At 35.1% G+C, this 15396-nt stretch overlaps 1 protein-coding gene across 9 annotated transcripts in view; it reads right to left on the minus strand.

The window, feature by feature from the left end:
- RICTOR (RPTOR independent companion of MTOR complex 2) overlaps positions 1-15396 on the minus strand; it is a 122834-nt gene that overhangs the window by 41890 nt on the left and 65548 nt on the right. For all 9 annotated transcript variants that reach the window (XM_060637622.3, XM_060637616.3, XM_060637617.3 and 6 more), the window contains 5 exons: positions 14631-14757; positions 9644-9813; positions 5009-5076; positions 1611-1678; positions 513-595 (listed from right to left, as the gene is read on the minus strand). In XM_060637622.3, coding sequence (XP_060493605.1) covers positions 513-595; positions 1611-1678; positions 5009-5076; positions 9644-9813; positions 14631-14757 — 516 coding nt within the window. The remainder of the gene's footprint in view (positions 1-512; positions 596-1610; positions 1679-5008; positions 5077-9643; positions 9814-14630; positions 14758-15396) is intronic.

Here is a 15396-nt window from a genome sequence, read left to right on the forward strand (position 1 = left end):
TGTTTGCATTTTTTAATGAATAAAGTACAATTGATTTCATATTTTAATCCAGTTTTTAATACAGCCACAGTTCCTAACAACATCAGTATTTCAAATTTTTCACATTATCCTTAGGGTTCAACTAAGCAGTATACATTTATTCATGTATTTGTTTAAAAAAATTTTTTTAATGTTTATTCATTTTTGGAGAGAGAGACAGAGCATTAACAGGGGAGGGGCAGAGACACAGAGGGAGACATAGAATCTGAAGCAGACTCCAGGCTCCGAGCTGTCAGCACAAAGCCCAACACGGGTTAGAACTCAAGAACCATGAGATCATGACCTGAGCTGAAGTTGGACGTTTAACTGAGCCACCCAGGGACCCCTATTCATGTGTTTTTTTAAATGATCTATGATATAGAATAAGGAAAAGGCAACACCTGAAATAGCTTTTTTTTTTTTTTTTTTTTTGAACAAATAATCTCCTCTGTTAAAAGTCTAGGAATGAAACAATTACAGCAACTTTTACCTACCCTTATTTCCATATTTGGTATACAAAGTACTCCAATTAGAGACTGGATCCCAGAGTTTCCAGGTTTGCATAAATTAATAATACCTACAAAGGATAAAAAGGGAAATTACTGATCTGAATTTCAAAAAAAAAATCTATAGTATTCATAATATAAAATCTACAGTATCTTTCCAAATAATTTCCAAAACTGTGCAATTATTTGGTTATCAGAAGTAACATTTCCCTGTTGACTACAGATTATTAGTAACTTTATCATTTAAATTCCTTCTTCTATTTGTTTCATACCCCAAAATGTTCATGAATCTGTCTACTACTCCTGTTTACTGATGACTGGTTTTCAGAAAGTAATACCAGAGAGAGTAAGACAATGTTCTGTCTTTCTTATATAATACCTTCTTAACCTAAAGTGGAGTGAAAAACTTGCTTGGCTTTTGTCTTTTAAAAGTTTAATTCTAAAATTTATTGAATGCACAAAAGGCTGTACCTGACAGACTTCAATTAATCTTTATAGATCAAAATTTTAAGTGAAATAACTGAATCAAACAATTTTAAGCACATTATTATGTCACAAAGGAAGTTATGTGAAGAGCCAATAAACACGGACAAAATATTCAATATTCAGTCATTGGGGAAATCCAAATAACATTCCCAATGAGATACCACTATACACCCATCAGAACGGCTAAAATTAAAGACAACACGAAATGCTGGCAAGGATGCAGAGCAACTGGAACTCTCATACACTGACGATGGGGGTACAAAATGGTGCAAGTATGCTGAGAAAAAGTCTGTCAGTTTCTTACAAAAAAAACTAAACATGCATCCACATTGTGACCCAGCAATTCTGTTTGGGTATTTACCCAGAACAAATGAAAGCTCATGTCCACAGAAAGACTTTTTAATTGCTCTGGTAATCATTAGCACACTGACTTACAAATAGACCATTTTAATAATTTTGTACAAATCCCTCTGACTCTAATAATAATGTATAAAGTTAAGACTGGGATAACATCTAAATCAGATGATGCAATAGTAATTTAACATATGAAAAAATAATCACGTTTTTCTTACTGGATGTTAAAGCAGCAGAGTAACTTACCTGCCCATGACCGGAATGTTGCTATGATTCCCATTTTACTGGCTAGAAACCTCGCTTCTCTGTCTTCTCTGTTTGAAAGTGGAGCAGAGACCCAAGAAATTAAATGTTAAAATAAAAAAGTGTGATTCTTTTCTACTGTATCAGAAAAAAACCTATCATTAACACTTAAATGTTCACACAGGAAATAACACATTAAAAAAAAAAAAAGATCTACCTCAAAGAAAATTACCCAATTATATACTGACTCCCGCCCCAATTTAAAATTCCCAACATATTGGTTTAAAATAAGTTATAAATTCCACTTTTTAATTTAGTTCGACTTTTTCTACTCTTTCTGAAAACTATTCTTAGATACCTCATTAACACCTTTAATTGAGCACTAGAGGGGTGCCTGGGTGGCTCAGTCGGTTAAGCGTCCGACTTTGGCTCAGGTCATGATCTTGTGGTTCATGAGTTCAAGCCCACGTCGGGCTCTGTGCTGACAGGTCAGAGCCTGGAGCCTGTTTCAGATTCTGTGTCTTCCTCTCCCTCTGCCCCTCCCCTGCTCACACTCTGTCTCTGTCTCTCAATAATAAACGTTAAAAAAAAAAAAATTTGAGCACTAAAAGCAGCAACACCCTATTTAATAAGCATCTCTGTCACAAGGCTTAGCAAAGAAAATTACCTTTTACTTTTGCCACATGTAATCCTTTAAGTATTTATTTATTTAACCTCTACTCCTAACGTGGGGCTTGAACTCAAGACCCCAAGATTAAGAATCACATGATCTTCCGATGGAGCCAGCCAGGTGCCCCAACGTGTATTCTCTTTACTTGAAACTTCTTGCCCAAATTTATTTGAACATTTCTAACAAGCAAGCCCAACAACCCATATATGCACTGATATTATTAAAAAACTAGATATTAATATCAACAGCTGCTTTCTTCTCTTACAATTGTGTATCCAAACTGTCTCACTTGTTCTTTCCCATACAATAGTTCATGACCACTAATTAGGCAATATAACTATTTACATTCATTATATATTTTCCATGTATGGCTTATGGCCAGTTTCAATAATAGCAATCCTACACTATTTATGCCACCTCAACCCCACCTCTATTCTGTGTCTGTTTTTTTCTGTGCTATCTTTTTTCTTTCCTAATAAAATCCTTAAACAGGTCTGAGAATACAGAAATTGAGAACTTAGAAAGCAAAAACAGAGGGGATTAAAAAAAAGACAGAAAATCAAGTTAAAAGAATGGTGAGTAATCAGAGTCTACAAAAGAGGAATGAAACACTTAACAATAAACACAAACAAGCCACCCTAAGCTTGGCAGCATCAAATAAATGAGAATGCAACAGAAACTGAAATGAGGAGATGAGGTGGTGAAAGAAATGAGAACTGGACAACTATGGGATAAAGCTTCTGGTGCTCCTTCTCTTAAAAATGTTAGTGACAAGGGAGCCTGGATGGCTTTGTTGGTTAAGTGTCTGACTCTTGGTTTCAGCTTAGGTCATGATCTCAGGGTTCCTGAGTTTGAGCTCAGTGTCAGGCTTAGCTAACAGTGCAGACCCTGCTTGGGATCCTCTGTCTCTCTAGGGGATCTGTCTTGGGATCTCTGTCTCTCGAGAGGAAGAGAGAGAGAGAGGGAGAGCAAGAGGGAGAGCGAGCGAGAGAGGGGCCCTGCTCATGCATTCTCTCTCAACAAACAAACAAACAAACAAACATTTAAAAAAATGTGAATGACATACCTATAGTGACTGCCTGGTAATCCATTCTCTAACATATTCAATAAGTTTGTAGTATTTTTTTTAAAAATCACTCATTTCCTTGTTTCCTGGCCATAATGTACCTATACTCTAGGAAATACCCATACTCTAGGAACTTAATGAATATGTAGAACCAAACAGGTAAGGAAGGATTTTGGTGGAATGTACTTTTCCCTCTCCAACTCTAAAAAATACCCAGGCTCATCTCTCATTCATCCTGGTAGACACAACTCTAAAAACGTCCTCCAACCCCTGAAGATTCTATGCCTTAATCCCTCGACACTGTGAATATGGTATCACTGCCACGTTGTGACTAATTTATGTTATACAGCCTGGCAGATCATCTGGTAGGCTTGATCTAATTGGAGAGCTTTCACCAGCTGCTGGTAGAAGAGAAAGTCAGAGAGATTCAAAGTAAAGGGTTCCAGGAATTTTTTTCTGTTTGAAGACAGAGGGAGCCATGTGCCAAAGAAAGAGAGTGGCTTCCAGAAGCTGAAAGTAGGCCCAGCTGACAGCAAGGAAACCGAGAACTCAGTTTTACAATAGCAAGGAAGTAAATTCTGCCAACAACCTGAATGAGCTTGGAAATGGATTTTTCATCAGAATCCCCAGATAAGAGTTGTGCAGACTTATGACCTACTGAGCTATGAGTTAATAAACTGATGTTATTTTAAGCTGTTACATTCATAGTAATTTGTCATGTAGCAATAGAAAGTGTATTTCTCCCATCAAGAAGGACAATGCTAAGTATCATAAGGAAAAGCCAAGGAAGGGGCTAAAAGAATCCCAATCCATAAGGAATAAGGTTTGAGAAGTCTTAGAGAACATCTTTTTTGATTTCTTAGCGCAGGTCATGAAATGTTAGGGTGTGATGAGTCCACAGGGATAGAAGTGATTAAAGATCTAAAGCCACTATTTCATAAAAATGAAAAAAAAAAAATCTCCGTTTTGTAATATTCTAAAACTTAAGAATTTTAAGTTGTACACTATCAAATAAGTGCTTATTTATGTCTGCAATCCAACAATTCTACTAGAAAAACACTTCATAATATATTTACTGTAATTATGCCATCTGCAAAATCTTCACAGATAATACATTAATACATTGATAATACACTGATTCCCTGAATCAATTTACAGTTATCTCAGAATACCTAGTGAACATGTGCTTTTCTCTCCAAAAAAAACTCTGAAAATTACCCTATTTCTAGAAAACAACCTTTTCTCTCTCTCCTTTTATTTCCTTACTAACTTTACTTTCAAAATTCTACAGAGTATATCTTTCTGCTTACTCAGTTTGTTAGGGTAGCTCTTCATTCTATTCCCTTTCGTTTTTCATTCTTTTAGTCTCTCAATGCAATTATGCTAAAAATACATACAAGAGAAAAACAAAGATCTAGGTTTCTACCACAGCCCATCTTATATTTTTTTCATTAAGAGCTTAATTCCAAGTCTTTAAACTTCTCATAGCTTATTTTTAATTTTTTAAACCACAGTTAATTATATTATGAGAACTATAACATAACTCCATGAAACAGGAAATTTATTTAAATTTACATGTTCTGGCTCTACAAACAATCAGGCAACTCTAAAAGCTTTAACAGCAACACACTTCCTTGTAAGTTATTAGGAACCAGTGGTACTTACTTGAGTTGTCCTTCAGCTGTATCTGGACTATGTCTGTAGTGAAAATCGGTATAGGGTGCTAAAATTCGCTAATAAAAATAAAGGAGAAAAAGAAGAAGAAAAATGGTCCTTATTATAAAATGCATTCTTCCTGTAATAAGTTAAAGTTAATTTCACTTATCTATATCTTTGACTGGGTATACTAGTTGAGAGACTTACTTCTCCAAATTCATCATCAAGGAATATACTTGATTTTTTTCATGTACCAATCGAATTTTTTTAACTTTTAAATTGAGGTGTAACATATATATAAAACAGTGCATGAACCATAAATGTAAGGTTTGGTGTATTTTCTCAAACTAAGCACATTCCTATAACTGGCACCAGAGGAAGAAAACATTAGCATCCTTAAAGTCTCCTTATTCCTTCTTTCTACTCAGTCACTACCTACTCCCAGATTATTATCCTGACTTTTAAAACTATGACTTAGTTTTGCTTCTTTTTGAACATTATTAAGTGGTTTTATTTTATAAATTCATTCTTCTTTTCACGCTAGTATAAAAAAATCCCAGTTATTTTGGTATATTGCTCTTGTATTCAGCAATCTTGCTAAACTCACTCGTTTTAAACTTTTAACCACTGTATCAGGTTTACCATCCCTCCCATTGTGCCTCCTGCATTACTGTGGTCTAGTTTTTAGTATTAAACAGAATTTAAAATACATAAGACATTATTAAAATGACTTTTTCCAATCGGTATTCTTTTATATTTAGTCACCTGTGCCTTTTCTATCATGCATCATTCCTTCCTACATTTCCTTATTTGTCTTAGATCATTTTCCTTCTGAGGACTCCCCTTACTCTTTCATTCTTTGTGTGTCTCATTTTTTAAACAATAAATATTTATGATCTCATATGGTTTCTGTGAGTCAGGAATCTACTAGAGGCTTAGGTATGCAGTTATGGTTTAGGGTCCCTCACAAGACTGCAGTCAAAATACTGTCAAAACTAGAGTCACCTGAAGACTGTTTCAAGATGGTTCATTCACAATGTGCTAGTTAGTTGGCAACAGAGCTCAGCTCCTCCCACATGTACCTCTCCCCTTGGGCTGTTATAGTGTCTTCCAGACATAAGGGCAAATAATCCAAGAAAGTGTACTGTTTCTTTACATTCTCTTTGGTCTTTTCCTCATTTTTCTTAGCCTCAAACATCTGTATTTTCCCTTTGTTTTTGAAAGACATTTTCTTTGGGTTAGGCTGGCGTTTCTTTCTTTGGGTATTCTAAAGATACCATTTTACCATCTCCTAGTTTCCATGATTTCTGTTGGGAATCAGCTATCAGCTATTACGTTCCTTTGAAAGTGATGTCTTTTTGTTTTTTCTTTTCCCCCTGGAGCTGCTTTCAAGATTTTTATTTATCTTGGTTTTCAACAATCTTACCATGATGTGCATACATGTTGTTTTCTTCGTATTTCCTTATTTGGAGTTTTCTAAGCTTTGTGAACATGAAGCTTTATCACTTTTAGAAACAAAAGTTCTGGCCACTGTCTCTTTAGATATTTGCTTCTGCTCATTTTCTCTTTCTTCTCTAAAGACAAAGTTCTGTTTTATCACTTTTGTTGTGTTCTGTTCATTTCCTTCTTGTCCCCGCTCTGTGCTTTACCCTGGATATTTTTATTGACTTTTCCTCCAATTTACTAATAATATCTTCTTGTCCAAAATGAATTTTTCATTGAGTTCAGAATTTCAGGTATTCTATTTTTCAGTACGAGAACTTCCATTGAATTCATTTGTATATTCCAATTATCTGGTGAAATTACCCATTATTTCATCTATTTTCTTCCTTCATTTTCCTGAACAAATTACTCATGGTTGTTTTAAAATCTTTTCCCTCTACCTGCACTATCTGGATCACCTGTGGGCATGTTTCTCTTTTGGGTTTTTAGTCATATGGTTGTATCTTTTTGCATGACACTCAAATTAATAAGTGAATGTCAGGCATTGTGAATATTATAAAAGGTCTAAGTGATGTTATCTCAACCAGAGGTGGTTTATCCTTTCCTCTGTTAGGTAGATTAATGGGGGCTGGTGGTGATCATCTTATCACCAACCGAGTTAAATTGAGACTACCTTGTAATTCTGAGACTAAGTATACCTTTGGTTTTCCTATGTTCCTGAAGTATGATCTTCCGGGGCTTTCAACAGAGCTTAGCCACTATTTCTCTCCTCAGCAATAAGAGACTAGGGATCTTTCCTACATATTTCCTAAGTTTTGAACTTAGATCTTTAGCTATCCACCCAGAATGGCTTCAGAATATGGGAAGTGTCAAGAACAGGAAATCAGCTATGAAAGATCCAATTCTGTCACCTTAGTACCACACAAATGCCAAAAGCTCTTTTGGTTTTCTGATCCCAGCAAAGGCCTACCTGGATTTTCAGGTTCTAATTATATATTAATCAATAAGTGGCCCCAAGAAAAAAAGTAGTTGCGTATAACCAGTGTAAATTCACAACTTTTAGGCCTTCCAACTTTTGCCCACGGCCCCTCCTACAGGCCATCTGCAATTGCATGCACTGGGGGCTGCAGCATATTCCACCATGCTTTCCTCAGGACTGGACATCACAGCCTTTGCCCTGCACAGTCTCGTTTCAGCAAATGTCTAAAGGGGTAAATCAGACGTGGTCTGAGGAATTTTCCTGTTTCTAGGCTTGTCACTCCATACCTGCATGACTGCCAAGTAAGTCTGGTCTTCTACCAGGCCCACGTCATGTTCTTAGCCGTTAGCCTAGGCCCCAAACCTGCAAATGCCCCAAAGGCACCTCTAGGTGCTCAGGGCAACGCTCAAAGAATCTTCCTTGTCTAGAATTTTACTGCTTACACAGCTCTATACTGCTTTAAATATATGACTTTCCTAATTATTCAGCTTTTCTAGTTTCCATAACAGATGCTATGAGCTATCCCATTCTACTCTGAAGTAGGAGTTTAAAAAATACATTTTTTAAAATTTACTATAAAAAAATTACAATTAATTTACCACCCTGATAGACTGTCTATTCTGATAACACTATTATATTAAATCCATACATTTTTCTGTCTGAGGCTAAAACGTATCCCAGATAGTAGAAATAAATGCCAGGGTAAATTTAAAAAGGGATTTTTAAGAGGAGGAAGATTTGGGGCTAACAATAGAGACGGTAGCAATGAAAACAGTTCTTCTGTATGCAGTAAATGGAAATCAAAGTATCAAATTAGAATCACATTTTGTAACATATAATTAATAAAAATGAGGACAATATTCTCTTGGCACACTATATAAGGATGATGAATAATATCCAAGGTAACCAATATTCGTTGAATATTTACTATGTGCTAGGTATTAAATAAAACATTTTATGTACATTAGAATCAACATACATAAAGTACCCAGAAATACTGTGTAACTCATTATAAGCATTACATGAGTGTCGGCTGGTGTTATTACCACTACTATTATTATTATAGTATTTACTGTTCACAATAAATCTTTTGAGTTGAAAACCATGACCTTCATTTTACCTAAGCAAAAATGGGCCCAAGAAAGGCTTATAACTTAGCCAAAGTCATAAATCTAATAGGTCACTGAGCAAAAAAATCAAAACCAGATCTGTATAGTACAAAGTCTATGCTCCAAATTACTATGCTATTCTGGGGAAATCTTGTTAAAGGAAAAAAGAACTAACATTTGTGGTTTTAAATAAGTATATACAAGCAAAGACACTAGTGTACTTAAATGTCTGCCATATTCTTTTGAGGGTTTTTTTTTTTTCACTTAAGTCTTTGCTAATCTGCTTTACAATTACATAGGAATAATAAACAGGCCTATTATATTACCTTCCTTTACTATAATTGTCTCACCAATGCTAAAATTATAGTTTTTCTACTTGATTAAAAAAAAAAACAGGCTAAACATATCAAAAGTGCTAGTTTATTCCCATTGGACTCCCATTAATAATGAACATATTTGAAATCACTTAACTAAGGAGAATATTGTACTTAAATATGTTAGTTAATTATAAAGGCTGTCACTTTCATAATCTCAAATATTTCTACTAGCCCTAATAAAACCAGACTACAAGATTTAAGACAACTTTCATAAAATAATTTAGACAGATACATCACAGAACAATACATCTTTTATACCTTGCATAATTTCATACCCAAATATTAAATTGTAAAGTATTTTAAAAACAAAGATTCGTACTCTATTTCTTTGAGTTGCTAACAAGTACTTCCAAGTTCAGAGAATTTTAGCATGGGTTAATAAATAAGTAGTATATAATTAGCAGGAGCTATTCACACAACGTACTAAAGTTCTTAAAAAGAAATGGTTCTCTTAAACAAATGTGTATGTAAACTGACTTGTGCTCTAATTTGATTAATAAAGTTTTCACAGATTATAAAAAAAAAACAACTTCACTTTACATGTTGATGAAATATTCTTGAGAAGACTATTTTCAATTCAGTCCAAACTGAATGAGTTATAAAATACTGCTGGGGATAAGCCAGTCTTCATTAATTTAGGTTTGGTTATTAATGCTGTGCTGCATCTGTTAACTTAAAAATTTCAATGTACTTAAAGTCATATCTTAAAACTAGAAAAGGATATTAAAGTTCCTACCTCTAATTCTACATCAGCTCGCACATATTGTCGGGTCTTTGGATGATTAAGGAGGTGCAAAATTGTAGTAATGAGGGCCTCATTTATTCGACTTAATTGGCAATCGATCACATTTTTCAAGATGGTGTTTAGTCCACCTCGAAGGGCCACCACCTCTGGATTCTGAAGTGCTAAAATAAAAAAGAAAAACTTAATAAATTTACATAGGAGATAAATAATAAAAAGTAATAAATCGGGGATTTTATTTTGAAACTTAATTTCCTTTCTTACTTGAAAAACTTTCTAGTCAAAGACATTTAAAACATGAATAATATATATCTAATAAGAGTCACTGAATATACCTCCCCAAAACCTGAATTTTTTTAACGTCTCTGAATTGCTTTTTTTGTGTCCTTTGTCCGTATTTTACTGGAATAGTTCTTCTTCCATATCAATTGCAAGAAATTAGTCAACCAATTTCAAACCTTTTATCTGTTTTGCAATTTAACTTCAGATTTTAAGCTCAGAAACAGCTCCCTTAAAAGATCAGGCATTTTCTGATCATGTGCGTACATATGTGTGTTTTAAATGAGTTCATTGACCACCATTTCAGTTTTCAGTCTGTCAGGAAATTGAGTTTTGCATTGATAGCTCAATTTTTTTCAAATGTTTAATCAATTATCCCAGCATGTTTCCCAACCTGATTTTTATCCTTCTGACATACTAAAATTTTCTATTTACCAGAGTCTGCAACTAAATTCTTTTTCCTTTTTTCTCTCTTAATAATTTAGCTTAATAGCTTTTTAAAAAATAAATTAAAAATAAAAACCTTTCCGTTCTCTTCCATTTATTGTCTCTCAAAAATGTTTACATGGTCGGATCTCTCCGGTTTATTCTAGCTTAATTTTAGAATTAGGTTTCTTCTATTTTTTCTAAATTGAGGCATAATTACATATAGTAAAATCCACAGATCTTAATGCTATAGTTCAACAAATTTTGAATAATTTTTATTCTCATTACCAACATCCAATCAAGATACACAAATTTCATCATCCTAGAAAGTTCCCTAACACCACCCCTTCCACTACACAGACAACCAATGTTCTCATTTCGACCCATATAGGTTAGTTGTATATTACTGAGAATCAATTGGACAAATTCAAAAGTCAAAAGTAACCCCACACACACACAAGTCTTACATATTTCTTACTAAGTTTATTTGTTATAGACAGTTTTCTTTTCTACTTTGGAAACAGTATCTTTTTCTATTATACTTACTGATTATTGCAGAAACACAAAATAAATCTATCAAATCTATACTGTCACATGTCGCCATTGTATTGAATTACTAAAGTTCTGTTTTTCAACTGATTGAGTTTTCCAGATATATCATCTACAAAGAGTATCTTCTTTCCAACACATAAACTTCATTTATTATTTAAACTTACTAACTTGGCTGAAAGTTCTTAGCAATACAAATTAGGATTTAAAGTTTGTAGTATTTATAGAGATCCACCATTAAAAATAATATAGAATGTTGGGGTGCCTGGGTGGCTCAGTTGGTTAAGCGTCAGACTTCGCTTAGGTCATGATCTCACAGCTTGTGTGTTCAAGCCCTGCATCGGTCTCTGTGCGGACAGCTCAGAGCCTGGATCCTGCTTCAGATTCTGTGTCTCCTCTTTCTACCTTTCCCCCGCTCATGCGTGCCCTTGCTCTCTTACAATAAATAATAAAAAAAATTTTTTTAAAGAATATAGAATGTTGATCTGAGATAAATATCTTAGAATGTAAACAAAGGAGGCTTCTAATTATTTTACTTTATGTATGTGTATAGGTATGTGTGTGTATACGTGTATCTATGTGTATATGTATATAAAATGATAGTTTCATTTAAAAATTGGTAGGTTTCCATATTTTAATACTTTCATTTATATTATACTATGTAAGAACTCTCTCTGTTCCTTGAAACAATTTTTTTTAAGACAAAACTACCTGAATGAGTCTTTTTTGGAGGCAATTATTTCATCAAGTACTTTTATGGTTTTTGATCTACTATTTTCTATTTTTAGTTGATTGAAATCCATTCATTTCAAATATACATAAAAATTATCTCATAATTAAAAAGCTCCTATTTTCTTCTTCATTTGTATATTAATCTTTTGTTTCTATGTTTTTCAAACAATAGTGTGTATATGTTTGTGTACCTGTGTATGTTTCTCTTCCAATTAACAGATTTTGTTAATGTTTATTTACTTTGAGAGAGAGAGAGAGAGAGCGCGAGAGCGAGCAAGAGCACGTGCACGCAAGCAGGGAAGGGGCAGAGATAGAGAATCCCAAGCAGGCTCCGCACTGTCAGTGCAGAGCTGGGGGCAGGGCTCAGATATCACCATCCATGAGATCATGACCTGAGCCAAAATCAAGAGTCCGACACTTAATTGACTGAGCCACTCAGATGCCCCTGACATAGATTGTTTAAATAATTTTTTTCTTTAATTAAGACTCTTCATTGTTGCTTTTCTCCTGCTTACCTTAAAACTGATTTTCTTTCCTTCTTTTTCTATTTCTTGGGCTCACGTACTCATTTTCAATGCTTTTTGCTTAACTATAAAAGCATCTTACAGTAAGTTAACTCTAAGTATAGCTTTCCAAGCATCCCATACACTGACATGTCCAATTTTTATTATTTTAAAAAATGTCATTAATAAGGGAGTGCCTGGGTGGCTCAGGCAGTTGAGCATTAGACTCTCGATTTCAGCTCAGGTCATGATCTCATGGTTCATGGGATCAATGCTGCACTGAGCTCCGAGCTGGCAGTTGCCTGGGATTCTCTCTCTCTGCCCCTCCCCCAGTTACACACTCCTCTTAAAATTAAAATAGACCTTTTAAAAAAAGTCCTTAATTTAAAAAAAGTCCTTAATTAAATTTCTGACTGTCTTATTTTTCTTACTTTTATGTTTTTTTGAAAGAGTGTGTGTGCAAGTGGGGGAGGCGCAGAGGAAGAAAGAGAATCTTAAGCAGGCTCCATGCCCACTGTTGAGCACCCCCGAGGCTCGGCTCAACCGCACAACCGTGAGATGACCTGAACCGAAATCAAGAGTCCAACACTTAACTGACTGAGCCACCCAGGGCCCCCCTGACTTTGTCTTTAAATTCACAGGTATTGTGAACGTATTTCTAAATCTTCAATAATAGGGTCTGATTCTCTTATTTAGTTTAAATTCTGTCATTAATTTATTACACCAAGAGTGAATGTTAACCGGGGCGCCTGGGTGGCGCAGTCGGTTAAGCGTCCGACTTCAGCCAGGTCACGATCTCGCGGTCTGTGAGTTCGAGCCCCGCGTCAGGTTCTGGGCTGATGGCTCGGAGCCTGGAGCCTGTTTCCGATTCTGTGTCTCCCTCTCTCTCTGACCCTCCCCCGTTCATGCTCTGTCTCTCTCTGTCCCAAAAATAAATAAAAAAAAAAAAAAAAAACGTTGAAGAGTGAATGTTAACCTATACCAGCTCTAATTTTGGTGGGGAAAAAAATTATCTTACCATTTAAAACTGTATTTTTTGGTTTGAAGTGAGGCTGAACTTTTTTTTTTTTCAATATATGAAATTTATTGTCAAATTGGTTTCCATACAACACCCAGTGCTCATCCCAAAAGGTGCCCTCCTCAATACCCATCACCCACCCTCCCCTCCCTCCCACCCCCCATCAACCCTCAGTTTGTTCTCAGTTGTTAACAGTCTCTTATGCTTTGGCTCTCTCCCACTCCAACCTCTTTTTTTTTTTTTTTTTTTCCTTCCCCTCCCCCATGGGTTTCTGTTAAGTTTCTCAGGATCCACATAAGAGTGAAACCATATGGTATCTGTCTTTCTCTGCATGGCTTATTTCACTTAGCATCACACTCTCCAGTTCCATCCACGTTGCTACAAAAGGCCATATTTCATTCTTTCTCATTGCCACGTAGTACTCCATTGTGTATATAAACCACAATTTCTTTATCCATTCATCAGTTGATGGACATTTAGGCTCTTTCCATAATTTGGCTATTGTTGAGAGTGCTGCTATAAACATTGGGGTACAAGTGCCCCTATGCATCAGTACTCCTGTATCCCTTGGGTAAATTCCTAGCAGAGGGTGAACTTTTTAAATATGTTGATTAGCCATGTATTTCTTTGAGAATTATTTATTTTTCCTACTGATCTGTATATGAGTAAGTTCTTTGCCAATCATGTCTGTAACATTTCTTTCTTTCTTTGTTCTAGTACTGCATGTTTTCTTGTCTCCTTACAATCAAATCTATAGCTGCTTAAATCTGATTTTTTTTGATAATTCAAGACTCCTCTTCCTTACAATGATCAGATAAAATTCATCCATTTTTTACCCCATTTTTCCCCCATTTAACTCTTTAATGCTTCTGCATTTAGATTCTTCTTCCTTCTTTAATGTATGATGGAGTTTGTTGTTTTAACTCACATCAAGATACAGTGTGGTTAACTAATGTCTGAGACCCAGACTTTAAAGGATTTTATTCTAATTACTGGAATTTGGACAATTCCTAAAATCCGATAAGCTAAATTTTTCATATCTTTGTATCAATAACTAAGATTTCATGTATGAAAGGCATTTGAAGAATATCATATTCTTATATTCTTTTTAAAACACTACATTTGTTGGGGCGCCTGGGTGGCTCAGTCAGTTAAGCGGCCGACTTCGGCTCAGGTCATGATCTCGCGGTCCGTGAGTTTGAGCCCCGCGTCGGGCTCTGTGCTGACAGCTCAGGGCCTGGAGCCTGTTTCGGATTCTGTGTCTCCCTCTCTCTGACCCTCCCCCGTTCATGCTCTGTCTCTCTCTGTCTCAAAAATAAATAAACGTTAAAAAAATTTTTTTTTTTAAATAATAAAACACTACATTTGTATTACTTGAAGAAAATTCTGACCCAGTTCACATTTAAAAATGTTACATTCTTATATATATACTTTCTAAAATGCCTCATTTGTATTACTTGAAGACAATTCTGACCTAGTTCACAGATAATGGCAATGCATGCTCGGACCATTCTGTCTCTTTCTTGAAGTCCATCATTTCCAACTGCTATTAATGAGTTGGCCACAGAGCTAGGAAACAAGGAAGCATTCACAGTAATCATCTGGAACAGGGAGGAATCAGAAAAAGAAGTTATTTATTTCATAATACATGTTTAAAACCTATTTTGTTCAGATTGAGGTGTTCACAACCATAGAATATTTATAAGATCCAAGTATCAATTTTAATCTTCTTCTTCATGGGTACATTTCAAAGGATTACTAGATCTAATAATTAATGCAACAGATATTAATAATCATTACTATGGAAAGATGTTGGCTTTTTTTCCCTAATAGTTCAGAATATGAATCAGTTAACTGACAGGATGTAATGTTTCTGAGATTCTAAGCTCCTGTGGAGTAGGCACTGTATTTTACACAACATTTCAGAACCCAGACGAAGGAAATCAGTGGTAAACAGTTGTCAACACACTGCTGTACTATAACATTCCTGACTCTTCTCCTCATATAATCACCACCAAGGTATGTTCCACCAATTTACCTCATTATGCATACTCTTTCTCCCACCAAACTCTAATTTGGACCCTCATTCTTTTTCACTTTACTACCAAAGATGCCTAATAATCTCCTCGTCTCTACCCATCACTTGTTGCTACGCAAACGGCAAAGTTAGTAATCCATAATCGATCTTTAATATTTCAAGAATTATGATGCAAAGAGTATGTATCTGGTGACAAAACTTT

Source organism: Panthera onca, chromosome A1 (assembly GCF_046562875.1).
Source record: "Panthera onca isolate mPanOnc1 chromosome A1, mPanOnc1 haplotype 2, whole genome shotgun sequence".
Classification (NCBI taxonomy): Eukaryota; Metazoa; Chordata; class Mammalia; order Carnivora; family Felidae; genus Panthera; species Panthera onca.